General features: G+C 40.9%; 1 protein-coding gene across 3 annotated transcripts in view; it reads right to left on the bottom strand.

Moving 5' to 3' along the window:
• Window positions 1-26,006, bottom strand: part of LOC149248247 (uncharacterized) — a 199,051-nt gene extending 173,045 nt beyond the window's left edge. The window contains exon 1 of one of the 3 annotated variants that reach the window (XM_089458386.1): window positions 25,688-26,006. In XM_089458386.1, the coding sequence (XP_089314512.1) occupies window positions 25,688-25,828 (141 nt within the window). In that variant the 5' untranslated portion in view covers window positions 25,829-26,006. The remainder of the gene's footprint in view (window positions 1-25,687) is intronic. The other 2 variants (XM_089458385.1, XM_089458387.1) reach the window with 2 other exon arrangements.
• Window positions 26,007-27,047: the final 1,041 nt, after the last annotated feature.

Here is a 27,047-nt window from a genome sequence, read left to right on the forward strand (position 1 = left end):
TAAACTTTGAATGCTGCTGACTTTTTGGTTTCCTTTTATCCTGAAATTGGTTGAATTGATGTTTTCCTTGATAATTTTTTGCAGGGATAGCTTCTGAGGGGTCCTGGCAAGGGAGCCAGGGTTGTATGCTGTCCTTTGAATCATTTTGAATTTTTACAATTTTTACAAAATTTTGAGAAATGACCTTGGCTTTAAAAATAGGGTTTTTAAATCCAAGGTGAAAATTAGCTGCACAAGATAGAATCTTTCGAAGAAACACTTTGAAAATCATCCCTCTGGCTTGCTGGGCACTTATTGACCTTCAGAGACATGACCTTGAAGACAAATTTGACCTAAACCCTAGACCTAGAAATTTTGACCTCAAGACAAGACAAGTAACCTTGAAAAAGTTTAATGACTGAAACAACTTGATCCAGCAGTGCCAAGAGGGGAATAAAGACACCAGCTCCTCCATCAGGGTTATGGCATGCCTAATGGAATGCAATAAGATGACACTGATGAGACACCTACTTATGCAAATGCAAAGAGCTTTGATCGCTGATGGAGGGCTACTAGACCGACTCTAACATTAGGGACAGGTTTGTGGTCAACCCTTGGCAGTCAACGTTGGACAAAGGGTGGTCAAACACGGGTCCAAAATGCTGATCAGAAATGCGGCTAGCCTAGGAGAGGTTGCCCAACCCAAACCGTAGTCAAAGTATCCTCCACGCTGGTCAATGTTGCCAAGAATCAGCCTTCCTGCACCTCGGTCAACCCAAGTCAACGCTGCCCTAGTCTACGTCCTCCTTCTTCCAACCACACGTGTGAGAGACCTGCTCCTCTAATGCGTAGGAGAGAGAGAAGAATGAGTGATGAGATGAGTGAGTTTATGCCACAAGGTCTCCTCCTTTATATGCCACGTTGAGGATAAGCTGGGGGTGTAAAACATTGTTTTGCTTGCTGGTCGACCTTGACAAATTGTCAAGAATACAAATAAATGCATATCTGCATGAATACATGTCGGAATCAGATGATCGTTAGATCAATCCTACACCTCTCGATGAGAGGAATCCAAGAAAAATATCAGCTGCCATAAATAAGGTGACCCACATGGAGTTTGGCCCTAGTTGCCAATTTTGACACTCCCTCTCAACTAGGGAGAACTCCATATGTCTATCGGTACAATCTTTTCCATCAATGCACTACTCTATTGAACTAAAAACAAGAAGAAGTGATCGAGAATGTATCATACCATCCTCTACTGACCCGAAGTCAGTCCCAGATAAAAGAGTGTCTAATAGCACTCTTGCTAACCCGAAGTCAGTCCCAATGAAGAGATTGTGTCATACCACTCTTATTGATCCAAAATCAGTTCCAAATAAAGAGAGTGTCTCATACCACTCTTACTAACCCAAAGTCAGTTCCAATTGATCCTAGATCAATATCATCCTAGCATAGGGAGTACGGTAGTTACACGATGTGTCCATCGATACTACTATGGTCCCTATCCTCATTTCCCTACTCATTGGCCAGATCAGAGGTACTTCCCATGAGTCCCAGACTGCATGGGTAGGATGTCTCAACAGGAGAAGGATGAACCACTCTTCCTGCCTACATGTCGCCATAGGGTATCACAGGGGAAAGTTGAACCACTCACCCTGTACACAGTAAACCACTAGGGAAGGTTGAACCACTCACCCTATGGTTGTTCATTGCTCCAAGAAGTACCCCAAGCCCCCCGGAGCTCCCGGAGCTCAATGTACATATCATACAGGACCCTCATAAGAGGGTCTCTCCAAGACTCCTAGTCGTTCTCGGAAAGTCAATCATTTGACCTTTCCCAAGGGCTTTCTCAGAATGTTAGCGACCTGCTCATTAGTCCCAATATGATGGAACCTTATTGCTCCTCGTTGTACCATATCCCAGATAAAGTGGTACCTGATATCAATGTGCTTGAAATGATCATGAAATACAGGATTCTCTAATAAACGAAGCCCACTCTGGTTGTCACAGAGGATCACGGTAGTATCCAGCGTATGTCCAAACAGCTCACTAAAGAGCTTCCGCAACCAAACAGCGTCACAGGAGACCATACTCGCAGCAATATATTCGGCCTCAGCGATGCTCAACACCACCGACTTCTGCTTCTGTTCATCCAGGATATCGAAGCAGAACCCACAGAGAAACAGCACCCGAAATTGCTCTTTCGGTCCACCACACTGCCTGCCCAATCAGCATCAGAATAACCATGCAGCCTCACATCTCTAGCAGTGTATCTTAGTCCATGAGTGATTGTGCCCCGAAGATATCTCAAAAGATTCTTGGCACCAATCGAATGTGAGTGATGAGGCTCAACCATATATTGGCTCAACATATTGACTGCAAAACATATATTTAGACAGGAGTTCACCAAGAACATCAGTGCTCCTACGAGTTGATGATACTCAGAAGCATTTCCCAATACAGGTCTGACAGCACTACCGCATAACTTATTGAAGTTAAGCTCCATCGGGGTAGTCACGGGCTTGCAATCCACCATTCCAAATCTCTCCAATATCTTCACCGCGTATTTTCCTTGAAATAGGAAAATTTCTAGTGCATCAGTCCTAGGTCCTTCATCTCAAATTTGGAAGCCAACTCCCTCTTACATTTGTGAATGAGAGGGTCTGCACTAGTCAGAAAGAGGCCATCAACATACAGCACCAATATGGAGGCTTATCATCTTCAACCTTAATGTAAAGGTTTGGATCAGCTTCACTCCTAGTGAATCCCAGCTTCATCAAATAGCTATCGATCCTCTCATACCAAGCTCGGGTGCTTGCTTCAGCCCATAGAGAGCTTTCTTCAACCTGCATACAGGAGATTCCCGATTATGAATCTCAAACCCCTCGGGTTGTTCCACATAGGCTTCCTCTTTAATCGAACCATGCAAGAACACGATCTTGACATCCATTTGATGTAGGTTCCATCCTTTCGAAGCAGCAAGGGCTATGATCGAGAGGATGGTGGTGTATCGAGCAACTGGTGCAAATATATCATCGTAATCCACACCTTCCTTTTGAGAGAAGCCTCGAGCAACAAAGCGAGCCTTGTACTTTTCAGCACTCCCATCAGCTCCGTGCTTGATTTTGTAAATCCATTTCGAAGTGACAACTTATTTGTCCTGGGGTCTGGGGACCACATTGTTGAAATTTCTAAGTCTAACCCGTTAGAAATTTTCCTGCAATATCTGATTTATTTCACCTACTTGTTTAATTACTGAACAAGTTATTTAACCATATAAATACTAAAATAAACACAATGCAGTGTCAACCATCTACAGATCAACAGTTGAAAGAAATAGACAAACACACAAGGGACACCGTTATTTTTAGACAATCGTCTTCGGAAAAAACCCAACTTGGGAAAACCGGTGCAAGCAGTTCTGAGGGTTTTATTATTAAGCAGATTTTCTCGAGTACAACTGGGTGCCAAACTGGCTCACTTGACAGAGAAATCTATCTGCATTAATACCTCTCTTTGGAAGCAGATATTCTTAAAGTCTGCTCCACGAAACTCTCTCCAGCACCTCTATGAGGCTCAGCGTCATCCCTCCTGGCCTCTGCGTTAGCCTGAAACCCTCTGCGCCAGCCCTCTAAGGCTCTGCACAGCCTCTCTGGCTCTCTACGTCACTTTTGCAGCCTCTGCGTCACTCACGCAGGCCCTCTGGCCCTCTGCGTGGCTCCTGTTGGCTCTGCCTCTGCCTTTTTGCTTCTATGCTGGTCTTCCAGCACTATCTCTACCTCTTTGCTATGCACTCACCGCCCCTCACTACAACTGCGATCACTGGTTCGATTTCTCTTAGCAAACCCCACTCTAGAAAATCGAACTAACTGATCACTTTGGTGTATCTCCAACTGAACCTCAAACCTCCTCTTATACTTTTCCTGTTAAGTCTTCAACAGCCGAAATTACATCTCTAATCAACGGCTAAGATTAGATTTGTCTTGATCCATGTCATTTAGAACCTTCTCACCCAGTTTTATATGAATACCCCTTAATATTTTTATTTTCCTAAGTTTAGACTTAAGAACCCATTAAAAATATTAATTATTTTAATATCTGCTTAACCGGGTGGAATTTCCCCAAACCATTTATGGGTCTTGGAGATCTCATGTGCTTTAGCCTCTCCACCAATTTTCATGGCTAGAGCACATTCGATGCTACCCCAAATCAACATTCCCTCTTAGCGAGGAATGTGCTCTAATAATACTCCACCACTGAGCATCACCATGATCATCCGGCACCAGTACCTGTGCTGATGTTTGGCATTGTTGCCCAACATCCTCTGCACTGTTGCATCCTGTACTACTACCCATGGCTCTACCACTGCCACTACTACATCTGTACAGCAGCTCCCTCTGCATCTGTGTTGCTACTAGTCCTTTCTCCCAACACTGCATCTGCACTGCAGCCCTCTCTCATCATGCTGCATCGTGCTGCCCATAACACTACCACTGCTACTGTTGCACTGCAACTCAATTACTGAGACGATGGTAACTGATCTACCCAACCACTGACATCCTTGTCAAGCTAGAAACCCTCCTGATGCTGAAGCTCTCTCTGCCGCTATCCTGTGCTCCCTCTGCTACCTCTGCGCTGCTGCAACAACTTTGTGCCTCTCGCACTACTGCAAACACCTTTGCGCCTTCCTGCACTGCTGTAACCTCCTCAGTGCCTCTCGCACTGCTGCAACCCTCTCTGCACTGCCAGGGACTACTGCACTATAGCACTCTTTTGCCTCTCGCACTGCTGCAACCCTCTCTGTGCTGCCAGGGACAACTGCACTTTAGCACTCTTCTGCCTCTCACATTGCTGCAACCCTCTCTGTGCTGCCAAGGACTACTGCACTCTAGCACTCTTCTGTCGCTCCATCCGCATCCGCTTCTACCAACATCCGCCATCTTACTACTGTCACTTCGAGGCTCCTGTAGCCGGATATGATCCAAGAGTTTAGGTACCTCAAGTATCCTGCCCCTCATCTCCTGTAGTCCTCCTGACTACAGCGCGATGTCACCCCACCTCATGAGCACTCATGGCACAATCGTCATCATCCTATACCTCCTTTTCTGCCTTAGCTGGCACTGCCTTGGAGTCAGACGCTTCTCTCTTATTCTTCTTCCTAGGACACTAGGTTGCATACTAGCCCAGCTCCCCATAATTGAAGCACTTAAATTTGGAGAGGTCCTTTTTCTTCCTCTTCCCTTGTTGCCCCGCAAATGCCAGAGCCACATCTTCTTCCTCCTCTTTCTTGACCCGGGCTCCTTTGCCACTACTTGCCTTGGTCATTCGTTTGATCTCTTCTTGGCGAAGAGTTGCCCACAATTCTTCCCAATCTAGAAGATTCGATCTGCCCAAAATGCTTTGGACGAATGTCTCCCATCCCTCGAAGACTACGTTCAGGGCGGTCCTCACCATCAACTCCTGATCCGGCATGGCCCCTATGGAAGTCAATTAGTCTCGAATCTCCTGCAACCTGTTGAGGAAGTGATCTATCTGCTCCCCCTTCTGCATCTGATACAACCGCAGTTGATTCTCCAGTAGCATCTTCCTCTGCACAGAAGTGCCCTGATACAATGTCGTCAAGGTGTCCCACATCTCCTTTGTCGTATTCTTCTCGGCAATATGTTGAACTACATGATCCTTGACCCCATCAAGGATTATGCACTTTGCCTTGGCCATCGCATCCTCATACTTTTCGTTATCAGCTGGGTTGACTGGGATAGCCACGATTCTCAAGGTGAAGGCCTTGATGCGATGTCTATCTAGAACAGACAGGATCCTGGCCTTCCAAATGACAAAGTTGGATGCCCCGTCCAGCCTGTCCTGATCCCTCAATCCATTCATGGCCATCTCTGCTCTTCTTTTCGACTCCTCTGAGTCTCTACTTCCCTCCTAGAAGTTCTCTCTTTGACTCCCTCTGAGTCTCTACTTCCCTCCTGGAAGTTCTCTTCTAGACTCCCTCTGAGTCTCGATTTCCCTCCTGGAAATTCTTCTGCCAACATTCGAATCGCACCTCTTCGATCTCCTTTGCTCCTACAACACTGATCTGGATTTCTTGGCTAGAAATCCGCCTAGGTAGCGACTCCCTTCTACCTTGGTTTTGTCCCGTTAGGTACTGTTCTGCCTCAACAACAACAGCACCCCACCAGCTTCACACTCCACAATCTGCCCACAGCTTCCTATGCCCCAGCAACTGAAGAACTGAGCCTCTAGGCTCTACGCAATCCCAACAGTGGTTGAATCGCTCCACTAGCCAATTGCATCACTCCTACTTGGCTGAGCAGGATGACGTGGCTCTTCGTGAGCCTCTTCTACCTCTCACTGCTTCTGCGCTGGCCCCTTCTCTGGCTCAAACTGATGACGCAGGCCCTCTGCGTCACCCCTTCTCTGCTGCTTTCTGCTTAGGAACAACTTCTGTCACTCGGGACAGTTGTTTCTGCTGCAAATTCTCTGATTCAACTGGTGCCTTCAGCTCTCCTGTGATCTGCAACGCTTTGATACCATGTTGAAATTTCTAAGTCTAACCCGTTAGAAATTTTCCTGCACTATCTAGTTTATTTTGCCTACTTGTTTAGTTATTGAACAAGTTATTTAACCATATAAATACTGAAATAAACAAAATGCAATCTCAACCATCTACAAATCAACAGTTGAAAGAAATAGACAAACAGAAAAGGGACACCGTTATTTTTGGACAATCGTCCCCGGAAAAACCCAACTTGGGAAAACCAGTGCAGCAGTTCTGAGGGTTTTATTATTAAGCAAATTTTCTTGAGTACAACTGGGTGCCAAACTAGCTCACCCGACAGAGAAATCTACCTGGCATAATACCTCTCTTCGAAAGCAGATATTCTAAAAGCCTGTTCCACGAAACTCTCTCCAACACCTCTATGAGGCTCAACGTCAGCCCCCTAGCCTCTGCATTAGCCTGAAACCCTCTACATCAGCCCTCTGAGGTTCTGCACAGCCTCTCTAGCTCTCTGCGTCACTTCTACAGCGTCTGCGTCATTCACGCAGGCCCTCTGCACAGTCACTGCTGGCCTCTGCGTGGCTCCTGCTGGCTCTGCGTCTGCCTTTCTACCTCTGCATTGGTCTTCTGGCACTATCTTTGCCTCTCTGCTATGCACTCACTACCCCTCGCTGCAACTCTGATCATTGGTGCAATTTCTCTTAGCAAACCCCGCTCTCGAAAATCAAACTGGCTGATCACTCTGGTGTATCTCCAACTAACCCTTAAGCCTCCTCTTATACTTTTCTTGTTGAGTCTTCAACGACCGAGATTACATCTCTAATCAACAGCAAAGATTAAATTTGGCTTGATCCATGTCATTTAGAACCTTCTCACCCATTTTTATATTAATACCCATTAATATTTTTATTTTCCTAACTTTAGACTTAGAAACCCATTAAAAATATTAATTATTTTAATATCTCCTTAACCGGGTGGAATTTCTCCAAACCATTTCTGGGTCTTAGAGATCTCATGTGCTTTAGCCTCTCCACCAATTTTCATGGCTAGAGCACATCCAATGCTACCCCAAATAAACATCCTAGACATCATTCTTCATGATGGACTTGTATTCTTCATTCATAGCATCCTTCCATACTTGATACTTCACGTCTTTTTCGAACGATGTAGGCTCGTTTGAATGATGGTGCTCATAATGGTCAAGTATCCCTGATACCTGGTCGGCTTCTTACTTTCACGGAAAGTCCCTCTTGGTGCAATATGTCTCTCGACATCTTCAAGAGTCCCCCTAAGCCATGAGGGCCTCTTCCTAGAGGTGGAGGGTTCTTGAGGAGGAGTATCAATAGGATCCATAGGTTCTTGAAAATCAGGCATCGTTTCATCTTCCTTTTCATCTGGCTTCTTGGTGTCAGCTTCTTTATCCTTCCTTAGAATAGGAAGATTGTGAACCTTGCTAAGGGCCATATCTTCGTCAAAGGTGACATCATGACTTATCTCGACCTCCCTTTGACCAACCACATAAATTCTATAGCCCTTAGAATTTTCGTTATAGCCCACAAGGATTCCTTTGTTTCCAGATGCACCCAATTTGCTTCTTTTCTCTTTCGGCACATGAAAATATACGGGACTTCCAAAAGTTTTAAAATGAGAGACATCGGGTTTCTTACCAATGAACATTTCTTCGGGTGTCTTGGAGTCCAATGCTTGATGAGGGCATCGGTTTTGAACATATACGGCGGTATTCGCAGCTTCGGCCCATAGAAACTTCCATAATTGGCACGGACAGCTTCCATAATTGTACGATTCTTTCTTTCAAACACACCATTCTGCTCAAGAGTGTATGGTGTTGTGGTCTCCCTCTTAATGCCAGCTTCTTTGCAAAAGTCATGAAACTCATTGGATTCATACTCGGTCCCATTATCAGTCCTTAATATATTGATTCTCTTCTCGGTTGGATTTTCGATCAAGGGTTTGAAGTGACAGAACCAAGTGAACACTTCATCCTTCTTTTTCAATAAGTATATCCAAGTCTTGCAAGAATAATCATCTGTAAAAGCGAGATAATATAGATATCCTCCTAAAGAGTTTACGGACATCATACCAGATATGTCGGAGTGGACCAACTGCAATATATTTGTAGACTTGCTATGGCTTGAGGGGAATGGTCCCCTTTTGAGCTTTCCTTCGGCAGATCCCGAGAATACACCTTCATGCTCTACTTTGAACTCAGGCATCCCTATCACCATCTGTCTCACATCAGGTAGAGCCTTATAATGAAGGTGGGCAAACCTCCGATGCCATAGTTCAGATTGAAGAGATGTGTCGCAAGACATGACTCCCAATGGACTTCCTCCAACTTGATATAAAGAGTCAACCCAGAACCCAAGAGTAAAAGCATATTTAAAATTCTTTTTCCAAACACGTACCTTGTCATCGATGAATGCCACCTTGTAGCCTTTGTCTTTCATTGCCGAAATGGACACCAGATTCTTCTTGAGATCAGGTACATATAAGACTTCTTGCAAATGGATCAAGTTACCCTGATTTAATTGAAGAGTAGCATTCCCTACACCCTTTACAGGATAGGTGGAATTGTCTCCAAGAATAATCTCCAAGTTTGTCTCCTTCTCTATCAGATTAGAGAGAGCTTCCTTGTAACCAGTGAAGTGCCTTAGGGCACCACTATCAATAAGCCAATTTCTAAACGAGTCTGGAGGAGAGATAGTGGAGAGGGACGATATCAGATAATACTCATATTGCTTATTGTTAATAACATTTGATTCATGCCTGGAGTTCCTTGCTTTCTTGGAGGGTTGACCATTTCCTTGATTTCCCGCATTCCTCTTTCCTTTGCCATTGAACTTGCCATTCCTTTGATTGTTGTTGAAGTTTCCCTTGGAGTGATTTTGATCATCATCATGTGATGTTTCATTTCTATTTGGACACTCCCTCGCATAGTGGCCAATTTTATTGCAAACAAAGCATCTTCCCTTGCTTCCACCCTTCGATCCGGGCTTTCCTTTGAAATGACCTTCAGACCCAGAATTATTTCTCCTTTTGGCATGAGAGGAGAAAGCAATGAGGTTGCCTTTGCTTGAAGGCATTTCTTGCTCCACCATCCTTGTCTCTTCTTGAATGCATCTCCACATCAATTCTTCAAATCCCGGAATTCAATCATTGTTGAGAAGAGTGGTTCTAAATATATGCCATTCACATGAGAGCCCTCCAAGGGTAGTGATAGTTAGTTCCCTGTCAGGAATAACTTCTCCAATTGATAGAAGATCATTCTTGATCTCAGTGATCCTTAAGAAGTAGGATTGAATATCCTCGTCCTTGCCCTTCTTAATATCCTTCAACTTATTTTTGAGGAACAAAACTTGATTTGCAACACTAATTTCAAACAAGCTTACCAATCTGTCGTAGATCTCCTTGGTGGTGTTCATCTCGGAAATGTAGGCCATCAGACGCTTGTCAATTGAATCTCAGATAATCTTCTTCACTTTGACTTCACCCTTAGTGTACTTGTTCTTTGTAGCAGCCGGTGCATTTGATGGAGGCTCCGGAATTTTACCCCTCACATAGTCCAACACTTCTTGCTCTTCCAATGTCAGATCAAGAGACATCTTCCATCCGTGATAGTCAGACTTCTCACAGACCTTGTCTTTGGCCGGGAAGTGGGATGAGTAACCCATTTAGCCTTTTGTCCTTTCCTTTTGTCTTCAGTGATTGCTCTTTCACTCTTACTTGGGCTTTGTCTTCACCTCACCTCTAATACCATGTTAAATTATGGCATGTTCTATGCTTGAGAGCAATTTACTTCAAATTTTCTTATTAGCCCAATATCAATTTCCAGAATAGCAATCACATCAGCATGATAGTAAAATGCAGATAGAACATAAATGTAAACAGTAGAAGACAAGCCAAGACAAGAGGACACAAGATGTGGCAACAGCCAGGGACAAACCCCAATGCGGGGAAACCCTTGATCAATTCTTATTATATTCTTCAATAATTCAGCAGAGAGAGAGAGAGTAGAATTACACAAATTTGTAATCTTATGACAGCAGCAACAAAACCCTAACCAACAAAGTCAAAGTTGGTCAAACAAGTCAAAATTTACCTCACGTCAACCTCAATCAACTCGGCCTCCAACAGCAAAAATGTACAGCCAAAAACAGTCTAAAATGATGGTCAAACTGCAGTCAACGCAGGGACAAGTTTGTGATCAACCCTTGACAGTCAACGCTGGTCAAAGGGTGGTCAAACAGGGGTCTGAAATGCTGATCAGAAATGTGACTAGCCTAGGAGAGGTTGCCCAACCCAAACCATAGTCAAAGTATCCTCCACGTTAGTCAACAGTGCCAAGAATCAGCCTTCCTGCACCTCGGTCAACCCAAGTCAACGCTGCCCTAGTTTGCGTCCTCCTTCTTCCAGCCACACGTGTGAGAGAGACCTGCTCCTCTAATGCATAGGAGAGAGAGAAGAATGAGTGATGAGATGAGTGATTTTATGCCACAAGGTCTCCTCCTTTTATATGCCATGTTGAGGATAAGTTGGGGGTGTAAAACATTGTTTTGCTTGCTGGCCGACCTTGACAAATTGTCAAGAATACAAATAAATTCATATCTCCATGAATACATGTCGGAATCGAATGATCGTTAGATCAATCCTACATCTCTCGATGAGAGGAATCCAAGAAAAATATCAGTTGCCATAAATAAGGTGACCCACATGGAGTTTGGCCCTAGTTGCCAATTTTAACATTGTTGCTCCCTCTGACTACCGAAATTACTATCCTAATCAAATCGACTTTTATGCCAACTTGCCACTGAAAATCTATCCTCTTGCCCAGTAATTGAATTGTCTGTCTGGATACTACGTAGCCTCTGAGAATTTTGGTTTGTTGCTCCCTCTGAACAGTGAAATTCCTTTTTCCGCTTCTGAGCTTTCTGGCTAATCACTCACGTTCGGATACCATGTGAAAACTTCATCTATCACAGCAACTAGAAATTATTTTTCTAATTGTTAATTTATTTGTTGTTTGCTATGGCAAATATCAAATAATTCACACTGTGATTTTCACAAATAAAACTGCGGAAGAAAATAGCATTGGAAACTGAGAAAATCTAGCACACACAGACATAAAATTTACACAGTTATTTTTGGACAATTGTCCCCGAAAAAACCGAACTTGGAAAATCAATGCAGCAGCTGAGGGTTTTATTACTATGCAACAGTGAAGTTCTGAGTACAATCTATGGATGCTCAACTAGCAATTCAAATAGAAAGTATATAAAAGAAAATAATTAGAGAAAATTCTCTCACCCCACAAGCAATCCCGACACTGGCTCCTCCAGAAAAATTGGTTGTCCAAATCCCTACGTAGGCCCTCTACGCAATCCCAGAGCAACCTCTCACACGTGTGGGTAAGTTTCGGCCTTTGGGCAAGCCGTCTTGCCTGCCTATACTTCTGGAAGTGACTCTTCAACCCTCTAGAATACTTTCCCGACCTCTGGAAGCTTAATCGAATTCCTCCCTAGCTAAATCGAAATGCTTTGCTTTGGCTACTATGCAGTCCTTGCACTACTTTTGCGTGGATCACTTTTGTCACTTGTTGTTGCCTCTCCTGATCTGGAAAACTTCCTTCGAATCACAGTCCCTGCCCCTCACTGTCTCTGCTTCGATCACTGGCTCTCTGGAAATCGAACGGCTAAGGAAATCAAACTCTTGAAGTGTATTCTCCAAGTGCCCATTGACTTCTTCTTATAATCCTCTGTTGGAGCACCAATGACCAAGATTAGAACTTAATCAAGGGCCCAGATTAATTCCCTGTCGATTTGTTTGAGTTTCTATAGAATTCTCATCTTGACTTAATTTAATTCTGATTAATTAACCAGTTTTCCTAAGTTTAGACTTAGGAAACATTAAAAAATAGGTTAATAATCTAATTAAGCCATCTCTAGGTGGAATTTCCAGAAACGGTTTTTGGGTTATGGAGATCTCATGTATTCTAGCCTCTCCACAAAGTTTTGAGACTAGAACACATCCGATGCTACAAAAACTAACAATCATGTCATGAATAAACTTCAACATCTACATCAAGGAGCCATCTTCTTCAGTAACTTCTTCGTACGACTTTGACCATCTTTCTCATCACTTTTCTTAAACATAATGGTGAACTTAATCATTGCTAGTCATGTCATCCTCCTTATCATCGGAAAGTGACCTTCTTTGTCATCACCTAGTTGTCCTTCATACTGCTACCTCTTCCAAGTCATTTTCCTTTTAGAATCATCCATCGAAATTATGTGTACTAGTTGTAGGTGAATTTCTACAACCTTCTGCTGGTAGCCCTGTTCAAGGCATATTGTATTTATGCCTTCATGTATCACTCAAAAGGAAGAGTTCATTTTTCTTCAATCATGCTCATGAGATAGAGCATTCTAACCATTCTATCTGCAATTAAGTGATGACATGACTTTTATCTATCTATTAAAAGTTACCAAATATATGCATACCTCTTTTTTCATGTGGTCATCTAGGCTTCCTCCAGTAGCTTCCTTTTCGTTGCTTGAAGATGAAAATGCTTCAACTAAATTGTTATGCTGCACATTTTTGTTATCATCCTTCATCCTTCTAAACTGTGGATCCCACACTAGGTGGAATGTAGACTATCTGTGTAGTACTTGCTTCTTCTAAGTAGTGGTGAACCTTTCCAACAAAGATTCTAATGGAGTATCTTTGATGATCCTTATTCTGCAAATGCTTCTTTCTAGTGAAGATGAGGTGTGATGATCTCTTGCTAGATGACTTGCTTCAACCATGTAAATTGTTGTTTTTGTTATCCCTTCATGCTTCTAGTATGATGTCATCTCAGTTACTGCTATAATGCATCTTATCATAACTATAATGCTTCCTATCATGACTGTTGTCTTTGAAAATGAACTTGATGCATGAGAGACCTTTAATAGTAGAGGTCTTTCACCTCTTCCTTCTTAGATTTTCTCTTTCGATTCTTCTACTTCTTCGATCACATGGACTTCACTTCTTTCTTTCCTTTTCTTGTCGCCCCTCTTGAGTTTAGGACAATTCCTTTTAAAGTGCCCATATTCATTACATTCATAACACTGAATCTTATACATGTCAATTTTCTTATGAAATTTCTTTCGAGGCTCGAATTTTCCAAACTTCTCTTTCTTCCTTGTCATAGCTGCAAATGATTGTGTTTGCTCATTTGATCCAATGTCATTCTTTGCTTTTAATATGGTTTCTTCAATCTTACATAATGCCCATAGATCACTGAATGGAGTAGCTTCCTTCTTTCCATAGATGCTTGATACAAAGTTGCCCCATTCATCTGGTAGTGCATTGAGTATACAAGTGGTCATCTCTACATCTGACATTGTTTCTCCTAGCTCTTGTAGTTGATCTCTTAATTGAGATACTTTCATAAGATATGAAGCTACCCCTTCTTCTTTTGATACTTTCATCTTGTGTAATTCAGTGCTTAAAGATATTATTTCCCCGGTTGTACTTACAGAGTACAACTATACCAACTTGTCATGTCATGGATCTCTTTCTATGTCTTCAATTTTGCTACAAAGGGAATGAGAAAATCCTTGATAGATTCAATGAGGATTCCTTGAGCCCTTATTTCTCATTTCATATATTTTGATGATGCTTGAGATCGTTCTTGAGGAGGCTTTGTGATGGAGCCCTTGACATAGTCAAGAACTTCATTTTCTGTGAGAATTAAGTCTATTCTCTTCTTCCATGCAAGGTAGTTTGATGTCCCAACAAGTTTATTGTTCTTCTTGCAGAAAGTAGTCATTTGATTTGTAGGTTGAGACATGAATATAAAGTACTTACTTGATAAATGAAGATGCCTTCTTGATGATGATGTCTTCCACTAGATGCTTCATTCACGATGATATCTTCTTATGAGCTTTATAAAGAGGGATGATCTTCCTTCTTCAAAATGACAATGCTTCTTCTCTTCAATATGAGGGAGATCACTTTGAATCCTTTGATGATGATGAAGTGCTCTTCTTGCTTCCTTTGGATGATGATGTAGCGTGTGGAGGCTTCCCAAAATACTTCAAATGTGTAGGGTCCTTGAGGTCTTCTTTTCTTCTTCCAAAAGTTATTCCTTTAAGATGATAGGGTTTTTGCAATGTGATGACTAGATCTTCTTGATGCTCTTCCTCTTATATTTGGCCCTTATGTATCCTTTTTCAAATTGAGTGATCTTCAGGTTGCCTTTCCTTGTCACCTTAGCTCTGGTACCATGTAGAGAAATCTAGGGCAGCTACAATAAGGTGATTTCTCTCTACTTTGATAATTGCTTGTGATGTTCTTTACTTCAACTTGTAGTATTTATAATTAATTTCTTCTTCTTTTGATTATTATAGTGTTCTTATCATCAAACAACTACCAAAAACATGAACATCAATAGAACAAATGGACACAAGATGTAAGCTGCTAGCCAAGGCCAAAACCTCTCCTAGAGAGGAAAACCACAAGAAATTCTTCTCTTCTTATAGAATCTTCAAATGACGGATTCCAAGACCTTTTAGACCCAACACTGAGACTCCTCCAAGACCAAGTCAACTTTCCTTCTTTATGTGCTTTCCTTCAAAGTCAGAAAAGCTTCTAGCAACAGACTTTCAGTGCTCCAGCTACTACAGCAACTTCAATCTCTAACTAGTACTGCAACTTCGTCCTTCAGCTAGTATTGCAACTTCGATCTCCAGCTACAACTGCAACTTCATCCTTTAGCTAGCACTGCAACTTCGACTTAGCAGCTTCGATATATCAACTTCTACTGCAACTTCGATCTAGCATCTTCTACTGCAACTTCCCTCTCGCTCTCCTCTCTCCCTCACTCTCTCTCCATCTCTCCCTTATCACTCCCTCTCTCTCTCCACTTTTCTCCCTCAATGTCTTTCTTCTTCCCTCCCTCTCTCTCCCCTTCCAACTCCATCTCTCTCTCCTTCTCTCTCTTGAGTCCTATCTCTCTTCCTTCTTTTGTTTGTCATTCTCTCCCACCTCCCTTTGTCTCTCCGCCCCCATCACTCTCTCTCTCTCTCTCTCTCTCTCTCCCTCTAACTCTATCACTATCTGCCTCCCTCTCTCCCCTCCACTTTTGTGTCTCCCTCTCTCTGTCTTCCCCTTCTCTCCCTATCTCTCTCTTCTCCTCTTCTCTCTCTTCCCTCTAACTCTATCACTATCTCCCTCCCTCTCTCGCCTCCATATTTGTGTCTCCCTCTCTCTATCTTCCCCTTTTCTCCCTATCTCTCTCTTCTCCTCTTCTCTCTCTTCCCTCCTCTCCTCTCTCCCTCACTCTCTCCCCATCTCTCCCTTGTCACTCCCTCTCTCTCTCCACCTCTATCTCTCTATGTCTTTGTTCTTTCCTCCCTCTCTCTCCCTCTCTCCATCTCCCCTCCTCTCTCTCTTCCTTCCTCTCTCTCCCTCTCTCTCCCCCCATCACTTTCTCTCTCTCTTCCCTCTAACTCTATCACTATCTTCCTCCCTCTCCCCTCCATCTCTGTGTCTCCCTCTCTCTCTCTCCCCTCCTCTCCTCTCTCCCTCACTCTCTCCCCATCTCTCCCTTGTCACTCCCTCTCTCTCTCCACCTCTATCTATCTATGTCTTTGTTCTTTCCTCCCTCTCTCTCCCCCTCCAACTCCATCTCTCTCTCTCTCCTTCTCTCTCTCCCCTCCTCTCTGTCTTCCTTCCTCTCTCCCCCCATCACTCCCTCTCTCTTTCTCTCTCTCTCTATTCACCCTCCAACTTTGTCACTATCTCCCTCCCTTTCTCTCTTCCTCCCTCCCCCCCCCCCTCTCTCTTAAATTTGATTCCATGATATTGTGTTTAAGAAAGTATCTAAATTAAAAAAACTCAATTGGTTGTAAAATATTAAACCTATATTTTGGATCAATCATGTCAAAGAAAATACAATAATGAAAAACTTAAAACAATCATGCACTATATTTCCTCTATTATTGTTAGTCAATTTGTTTGTTCTCATCACTTGGATCCTTAGTTAAGATGGATCTATGCTAGTTCTTAATAATATTATTTATATTATATAAATTTCACATCTTTATATATAAAAGTATTCTCATTTTTAATTTTATTAAAACCTTGATTTAATTTCTATGGGAATCTTTTTAGTAGTCATGAGGATAGAGGGTTTAGATATATCTCAAAAGTAATTATAACATTTTTCCTTTTAGATTTAATTAAAAAATGTTATAAAATTAAATTAAAATAAAATATTTTGATTGTGAAATAAGTTATGTTTTTTGAGAGCCCCAAGGGATAGCTCAGTTGGTCGAGTTCCTATTGCTAAGTACCTCGCCTATCAAGAGGTCACGGGGTCAAATCTCGTTGACGCCCTTGGGGTTAGGCCCTGCTAGTTTGTTCAATGGGTAGATCCCTTCAGATTGATCTACCTGGATTTTCCCGTGGATGTAGCGGCCACTTAGTGTCTGTGAACCACCCTAAAAAATGTTATGTTTTTTGGGCATTTAGTATTAATAAGCCATGGTATAGGCCCATGGTATTGTAACAAAGCCTATTTAGATGTTAATAATATCCAGAGTAAAGTGGGGGTGAATATCCATGGTTAAGAATCATGTCACATTGTTATAAAATACTTTGATTGTGAAATAAGTTATGGTTTTTGGGCAAGTGGTTTCGATAAGCCATGGTATTCGCCCATGGTATTGTAACAAAGCCTATTCACAAGTTAATAACAAAATCAAAATATAACAAATTGACTTTAACTTTAACTTTTTATTATTAATTGAGCCAATATTTAAATGTTTACACACATTGGGTTTTCTATTACTTTTAACTTTTTGTTTATTATTACTTTTAATGTTTCATTTTTTTTAATTGAGCCAACTTATAAATGCTAAATGTTTATGTTAAATGTTAAACATTTATGCCTACACATATCTTTAATTGAGCCGACATTTAAATGTTAAATGTTAAACATTTACGCCTACACATATACCTCTATACTAGGCAGACATTGACATTAGATTAAATTTGTTAAATGTTAAATGTTAAACATTGACGTTTGATATCTACCCCATACTGGTCTATAGAGCGCCTCTCGGTGCAACAATGTCATACCTCACTATTATATAGATAGATGTCATACTTCACTATCTAAGAAACCGGATTCGACCCTTACCCCCTGCATGTCCCGAATTGGGTGAATTGGACACGATTCGGTGGGACATGTGCCCTCCGATCGTGTCCCAATCGAGTCCGTCGTGTCCCGATCCTGGGACACATATCCCCTTGAACGACGTGTCGTGTGGCCCATAATGGGTGTTTTTGGGCTATTTCACCCTCATTGTTGAGTGTCTATCTTGCTGTGAGTGTGTGGGAGCAAATAGAAAAGGGTTTGGGAGCATTTTGGAGGTGATTCAAGCAACAGGTAAGTGCATTTTGTTTCTATTATTTTTGCATTTTTATTACAGCAATTTGTATGTGCATTTTTTTTACAAGTTTGTGCATTTTTTCTTTATTTTTTTCAGCATTCATGGCTCAATCAAGGGCAGCAAGGAAGGGACAAAGGAAGGGGAAGAATGGCCCCATTGGATATGCCCCTCCTCTTCCAATTTCATCAAGGTCTGCAAGTGTTCCCTCTATTGGAAGTGGGGCTGCAACAGCAGCTTCAAATGTTGAGGGAAGACAGCAGGCTCAAGATAACAAATATCCCTTGTGGAAGTATGTCACAAGAGAGCAAGGGCCAGGCAGCAAGTTGAAGGGAGGAGGCAATGTTGCTTGGAAATGCAACTATTGCAACAATCATTTCATGAGCACATATTACCGTGTGAAATCTCATTTGTTGGCTTTACCAGGTTGTGGAATTGCAGCATGTACACAGGTGTCTTTAGCTAAGAGGAAAGAAATGGAAAAAGAGGCCAATGTTGGTATGGCAAAGGTGGCAGCAACATCTAAAAAACCAAGAATGATGATCCCCTTCCATTCTTGAGGAAAAGCAGCAACAAATTTCCATTTGAGAGTTTTGGTGGGGGACAAGTAGCAAAAAGAAAGGCAGTGGCACTTGGTCCAATGGACAAGATTTTTCAGAAAGAGAAACGGGAAGAGCTTGATCTCACCATTGCATTCTTTTTCTATCAGAACTTCATATCCTTTAATGTTGCACACTCACCTTTATTTATTGAGATGTGTTGAGCTCTAACTCAAGGGGCTCCATCAGGGTAAGTGCCTCTTGGGTCAGAGAAGCTTAGAACTACATTGTTGAGTAAGGAAAAGAAAGAGGTGGACAAAATGCTTAAGCCTATTAAATCAACATGGCCAACATCTCAGGGTAGTATTGTTTCTGATGGATGGACAGATCCAGCGCGCCACCGACTCATCAACTTCATGGTCTCTTCCTTGAATGGTCCAGTTTTCTTGAAATCAGTGGATGCACTTGGACAATACAAGGATGCACAATATATGGGTGAGTTGTTCATTAAAGTTATTGAAGATGTAGGTGTTGATTCTTGTGTGCAAATCATTACAAATAATGCACTTGTTTACAAGGTTGTTGGCATGATTGTAGAAGCTAAATATCCACAAGTATTTTGGACACCTTGCATTGTCCATTCCTTGAATTTATCACTTAAATCTATTGCTTCTAATGTGCTTTGGATTGGAAGTATTATTGAGGATGCACGGCATATCCACAACTTTGTACAAAATCATACAAATGCCCTCACAATCTACAAGGAGTACACCAATCTATCATTGTTGAAGATTGCAGATACACGGTTTGCCTCTTCATTCATCATGTTGAAGAGGTTGAGGGAGGTCAAGACCGCTCTTGGGGCCATGGTTATTTCAGAGTTTTGGTCTTTTTGGAGAAAGACAGATCAAGCAGCCTCAAAAAGAGTGAAGGACACAGTGTTAGATGATGCTTGGTGGGAGAGGGTAGATCTACTTATTAAGATCATGGACCCTATCATTTCTTTGCTACGATTTGCAGATACAAACCAACCCATCCTAGGAGAGGTTTATGAGGGATGGGATTCCATGATTGAGTCTGTGAGGAGCATTATTTTACAGAGTGAGTGCCCCGAGTATGAGACATCATCAGAGGCCTTCTTCACCACCATACAGGATATTCTTGTCAGCAGATGGGACAAGAATTGCACACCTTTGCATTGTTTGGCTCACTCATTGAACCCAAAATACTACAACCATGAGTGGCTGAATGGTGGACCTTCCTGCAGATTCCCTCCTCACATGGATGGTGAAATTTCACAGGGGAGGAAGGATGCATTGAGGCGGATTTTTCAGGATAGAGCATCCCTTGATGAGGTGGAGGATGCCTTTGCAAAGTTTTCCACTGGCACTGGTCGATTTGCAGGATATGATGTGATTAGAGACAGGGGGGCTAAGAAGCCCTATTCTTGGTGGGCAACTCATGGGGCAACAAGCCCTCCTCTACAGCAGTTAGCCATGAGGCTCATCTCTTAAGTGACTTCATCCTCTTGTTGCGAGAGGAATTGGAGCACATATGGGAATTTGTATAGTGTCAAGAAGAGTAGGCTTGAGCAGTCCAGGGCAAAGACAATGGTGTATGTGCACACCAACCTTCGTCTTATTTACAGGCAGAGGGATGACACAGATGTGGGATGTCTTTCCTAATGATATGGGTGTCTGGACAGCAGTGTTGAGTTGGCATTGGCCAACTTGGATCTTAATGATCTAGTGCTAGAGCCTGTCACTTTTGATGATGGTGGTACTGTAGAGGGGTCATCCTCCACACCAGCAGATGCAGAGATGACATTGGATACAGAGGAGGAGGATGCAACAGAGGAGAGCAGTGGTGACCATGATGATGACAGTGATGTTGATTTTGATGATGATGATTGATGACTCATGAGCTACCTACTGCCTTGAGGCTTGTAGTTGTTTTGTATTTTCTATTTTTATTTGCCATTGGCATTGCTACTACCTATGTAACACATTTTGATTTTGATGACTTAATGAGAAAACTGCAGTATCTTGTCTTTCTCCTATTGGATCATTGATGAATATGTCACAATTGTATTTGTATGCATAATGTTACTTTGTAAAACTTACATCTAGATGAATATCTATGTTTGAATCAATGAATTTGTATCATGAATGAAAATTTGTGTAAGAAATATCTAATTTTTAATATATATATATATATAATGTGTCTAAACATGTCCTGTTCTAGGGGGTCAACGTGCCCGTGTCGGACACTCGATCCTCGTGTCATGTGTCCCTGTGTTAGGTGACTTAGCTCACTATTATATAGATCAATGTCATACTTCGCTATTATATATAGATCGATGTTATACCTCACTGTTATATAGATCAATGTCATACCTCCAAGTAACAACGCGAGCCATAGAGATACAATGCAAACCTCAGAGAGATGTGAGCCTCAGATAAAGTGCGGACCATAGAATGCGAGCCATTGAAGAGATTGTGAACCACTACAAATATGAGCCACTATATAGAATGTGATCCACGAATGCAACCCCCTACAGAGTCGATCCATTGTATAGAGTGTGATCCACAAATCCAAACCACTGTATAGAGTGTGATCCACAAATCCAAACCACTGTATAGAGTGTGATCCACAGAAGCAAGCCACTACAGATCCAAGCCATTGTATAGAGCGTTGCCACAGAGCCACTGCTAATGCGACGTCATCAAGCCATTGTATAACGTGATGTCACAAATGAAGCCACAGGTCTATCCAATTCAATGCCACAGCTGTAATGATTTGATCTATGGAGTATAATGATTCAAGCCATACAATGCGAGCTACGTGCCATACAATAAAAATCAATGAGTACTGTAATATTCGAGCCACAAAGAATTGAGCCATAGAGAAGACAATGCGAACCATTGTACTATAATACGATGCCCCAAAGTCAAGTGATGCCACTGTAATTCAATTGCATGCCTCAGATATGTGAGATCTAAATTCAATGTCAAAATGACGGAGGATTGGTGCCGAATTTATAGTTGTATCAATGTGTGAAAGGACACAACTATTAGGGGCAAGACGACTTATGGAGGGAAATATTAAATTCAAACTTGCTCATAATAACATTTAGATATATTTTCTTTGCTTGCCCAAATTTCTTGTCACATTAAATAATAATGAGAAAGTGTCATGCCGATTTGAATATATCAATAATAATTTTTTTTATCCAATTCAATTTCTTCCTTGGGACAAGATGTGCTTTCCTTTTGGAGTACATGGGTTCCCATGGGAAATTCGTCCCATAGCTGCCCAAATTTCAACAATAAGTCGAAGTTGATGTTGATGAAAAGAAATTTAAGACAATTATGAATGTCAAAATGCAAAAAGAATAATAAAAGAGACACATAAAGCCACAAAAGCCAAGGAAAATTTAGTAATGCCCCTTCATGTGAGGCCACCACCTCTAGTTGTATGCATTGCATCTACCAAAAAAGGACTGATGAAGTATCCTAATGTCCCATGCAATAAACTGCACATAAACAGTGGACCCAATAAACCAAAATATAAATGTATATTTATACACAAGCATTATGAAATGAAAAGCAAGATGCCCCAATCAAATATTGAGGAAGGGAAAAGAAAGGTGGAAAGACAAAATGAAAAGGAAAGGGTAACTCAAAGCATCAGGGAAATCCTCCATAAAGGCGCTCATGGGATGAATATTTATTGACCTTACTTGACTATGCAAGACAACCAATGAACCCTTTCTATTTCCCCTTTACCATACTCATCTTACACTTCACATATCCCTTGATGCTTTTTAGGACCTATTTCCTTCCTTGGGTTTTGTTGCATGTGATAAGGGTAGGTGATGGTTGTACAATATATGAACTTGGTAAATTGTATTGAATATTGAGCTATTGTGAAGTTTGATGAGGATTCTTGGTGTGATCTAACCTAATGACCCTTGTATATAACATGACACACTTATTATGTTGTTTTGAAAGTATTTGCCTCGGATGTATGATGATATGAGCCCACATAAATGATGAAGACCTTCTTACTATAATGATATGAATACACTCTCCTTCCATGATTCTTGAGGACATTCTCCTATTTTGATGATGATTTGGACCATTCTTGAGGATGTTGGACTTTCTTAGTGACCTTGTACCCCTTGAAGAGGGCATGACACCCTCATGATGGTAGTGTACATTCTCAACGGACATTGAGCCTTCTTTTGATGATGATGGACATGATGATGATAGCACACTCCTTTGGAAGGGTCATGGCAACTGCTCCCTTGATGACGTCATGCCCTAGCTTAAGGGCATTTCACTTATGATGGGACATTTCACTTAATGATGATGTATGACTACTTTTGGAGCCAACCTAACATGATGAGGAGACACTTGGCACCTTTCGATGATGAGATGCGACTTTTGGTCCTTGGACAATGAAACATGACCTTTGATGAGATGTTGCACCCTTTCGTTGAGAGACATAACTTATGGAGCATTATACACCACTTTAGAGGATGATGTCATCCTTATTTCACTCACTCACAAGTGTGACTCCTGGAAGACATTTATGGATGTCTAGCATTTTTGGCATTTTCAACTCATTGATGAGGCATCTTTTAAGGGTCGACCTTGACCTATCCGCCTTGTATCGTGGATTTATTGCATTTTATGGAATTTGCTTCATTTAAGCTATTGTACAAGCTAGGGCTTGGTTTCCTCCTATTATAGAGGGAGCACTACCTCATTTGGATTATTGCACATCATGGAAACTTCTCTTCTCTTGCCTTCTATGTCTTTTCTCTTATGCGCTGTGGATGTCTAAGTAGAGCGACCTCTTAAGGAAGACTTGTTATGTGGATGGTTCTCTTTTCTTGGACGATTATTGGTGAACTTTGATGGATGCATACTAGTTGAATAATTCATTCTTCTTTACCGTGTTTATGTTGACAAATAGTGGTTATTAAGTATTCGTCAAAGTAATTACTAGGATTTTTATCTCATTATCTTCCTTGGACAAGATTTTCATCAAGTTCTTTGAGGTGACTTATGTGAAAGCTCCCTTCCTTATTTATCCTTGAAATTGTAGGACACCTAGGTCAAACCTCTAAGAGACATAGGTAATGTTTCCCTTAGTCTTTGAACCTGCAACCTTTCCATTTCCTTTTCAAGTGTGTTGATCCTTGACTCCATGCCCTATGTAGAGAAAGGCACTTGTCTTCTCCCTTGTGACAATCATTATTTCATTAAAATCCATTTCCTTTATTGTTTTAGGGTATCTTAGGGTTTAATAATAACAAATTATTCAATTTTCAGTATTAAATAGCTTGGACGTCTTAGTCCTAGGGTTAGAAAGTGTCTTGAAGTATATTATAAAATACAAAATTGTCAACTTTAATGCATTGTTCAGCCATTTTCTAGGGCTAACGTCTAGGTTTTATAATGTTGTTATCTGCTCTTTTACTAGAGAAATTTGTTGTATTTCATTCTCTATTTTTCTCACGTTATAGCCATTCATTTTTCACTTTATTATCATAGGTCTTGGGGCTATTTATTACTGCTATTGTAGACGAGTATATTGCTGCAATTTTCTTTTTTATGGGCTAGTTTCCCTTCAGCATTGTGTAATTTCTTGATTGTGTGTATTTGGAGACCATCCTTGAGCTCATATAGGTTGACCTCAACCATGAGAATAGTCATAGGACCCTTTGAACTCAAATTTGTAAATTACATTCAAATCCACCATAAACCCTAATTGTTTGATCCTCCTAATTGGTGGTGATAGAAGTAGAAGCCTTAGGGAGCACTTGACTTGGTTTGAACTTTGACTAGGCCATTAGATCCCTAAGATCTACTAGGGAAACCTCCCTTGTGTTAGATTGTATCCATCATTAAAGTGAGGAACGTAGTTGCTAAGGTGACAATGGTACTCTCCCATGTTACTCATTGTCGAAGACACCTAATGAAGCTTTGCACTAATGTTCTAGATTTTGTTGTAACGGGCCTTCCATACAAGATTGAGGAGATAAAAAACGTTAAAATACTGTCCATCCAATTCTTTCTTGATGATTTGTGAAGATTGATTGGGGAACAATGCTTTGGATACACTAGCTAATGTAGCATTATTGGCACCAAAGGGCACAAGCAGATAGGATTGTACAAGGGGGCAAAGAATCCTCACTGCAGCAGACAGGAAGGAATTAGAGAGGTTAATGAAGGAAGAATGGAAATGTTTCTTGCAAGTTTTCTTTTAAGGAAGAAAGGGGCCAGGGTAAAAAACAAAAAGAAGAAAGAAGGGATTCGGACCTATGTTTGCTTTGACCCCCACTTGAACGTCTTAAGGATCTGCAAAAAAGTAAATAAGGATGAATTGTGAGAATGCAAAGGTGTGGAAAAGGGAGACCACAAAATTTAATTTGGCAAAGCTGCACATTCACAAAATCGACGAAAGCAGAAGTTGAGAAGTGGCAAGGAATAAGCTAGGATGGCCTGCAAAGTCTGACTGCAGACTAAAGGGTCCTGCAAACACAAATCATGGGATGACGAAGTCCACAAAAATAAAGTGCGGGTTGATGAGAGCTGCAAAGCCAATATTGTGGGCCGCAGTCACATGAAGATTTGAACTGCAGGTCAATAAGTACAGACATAACCTGCTCCAGAAAGATAATTGAATACTCTAATTCATATTACACAATTTGAAACTTTCCAAATACCCTCAGGTTTGGTATTTTTGATGAACGACTCATATCCACATGTAGTTGGCCTTTGGCCTTAAGTATGCATAATTCCAAATTTGCCAAATACCACGGGGTTTGGTATTTTGTTTAAGGGCCATATCCACATGTACTTGGTCTTTGGTCTTGAGTTTGCAATGCACAACACAAAGACCAAATAAGACTAAATCCAATACATAACTGAAGATCATAGAAATGATAAATTTAGAAATTTTGCATAGAGCTACGGAAGAAGTATAAATTTCTGACGAAATGCAAGCCCTGAGGAGGATTTCCAAAAAGCGTTTTCGACATTTTACAAGAAAGAAAAACCAGCATAGTGAAAATAAAAACTACATAATATATAGTAATTGCCAAATACACAATAAGCATTGGCAGTGATTGGGTTTCTCTATTAACATTCCCATGAAGATAATCATAAGTAAGAGAAAATGAAAATTACCTGTGAAAGAAGCACTTCCTCACATGGTGGTGGGTGCGGGGGCGGATTTTCAGTGAACTCACAAACACTCTGCGAATTGTCCATGGATTGAAATAGACCCTGAGGTAAGCCAGCAAAAAGCGAAGGCGTCCTCGTCGCCATTTCCTGTGTGTTTTATCTGGGAATCGACACCGGAACGCTTTAACAATCGAACAAATGGAATATTTTAGCAGAAACTTCTAAACAAGACATAGAACAGAGGCTTTGAATTCGAGTTGCGGGCTTTTTATTGCACCTTCCACCCGCGGTGTATACTGTAATCACTTTCGGCCAAATTGATTTTACTTCCACAGTTTGACCTTTTCGATAAAGTTCCGTAATAATTTATGTATCTTAAATTTGATAACGATAAAATATTTTTTAAATTATTATATATGCTCTCAATGTGGACTGATAGCAAATTATCTTTAATTTTATATTAATTTAGGTTTTGATTAAATATTGTAATATATGCTTTATTTAAATATTTTATTTATAATAGTTATATATTAATAAATTAAGTTTATTTTTATTATTTCGAAGTTTATTTATTTGTTTTGCAATTAGTTAGTTATTTAAATGTTTAACTGTGGTTATACTAGTTTTTTAATATTTTTTAGAATTTTATTATTCAATCACCATAATATTATATAAATATAACAAGATTTTGATTTTTTTCATCAAAATCAAATTTTATTTTTTTTAAAGGAACATGTAGCTTTATTAAGCTAACTGTAAACACATCAGCACCTTTATATTCAATAGTCAATAGTAAAGTTTCATCCATGGTCTTTTAATACTCTTAAAGCCAAGGCCTTCCTGTAAACTAAGTTTTCTTCACTAAATATCTAACAGAGTTTATCTTATAGGATCTCCAAAAAACTCCATTATAAATAACAAAATTGCAAAACATTGCATAAGATAAAGTTGATGGAAAAACTACTCGTTGCCCTCCTCCTGGTTTCCATTAAGTCCATCTATCACCATGTGATTAACGCCCATTTGCGGTGGTGGGTCCGCTACAACTTCAAACCCCATTTCCATCTATTGTGCATCCCGCTCAACATGCAGTGGTGGATTTTTTGAAGCTCCACTACCCAATTCCTCTTGTTGTTCATCCTGCGCTCCAGTCTGATGGTCGTTAAGGCCAAATACCTCCTTCAGCACATTTACTATGGTGTTTTCCACGAACACCTCCGCATTATCCACCTTGTAGTCTAGTTTTTCCAATTTATTGATCAACAAGTCTATTGTTGCCTAAAGGCACTCGGCGTCTTTCTTCAAATCACCAAGCGGATTTGAAACCAAAACAAAGTGGGAACGAGCCTCAGTGACAACCTAA

The sequence above is a fragment of the Pinus tabuliformis genome, chromosome 7 (genome assembly GCF_031772625.1).
Source record: "Pinus tabuliformis cultivar Carrire ecotype Pingquan chromosome 7, CPIR1, whole genome shotgun sequence".
Taxonomy (NCBI): Eukaryota; Viridiplantae; Streptophyta; class Pinopsida; order Pinales; family Pinaceae; genus Pinus; species Pinus tabuliformis.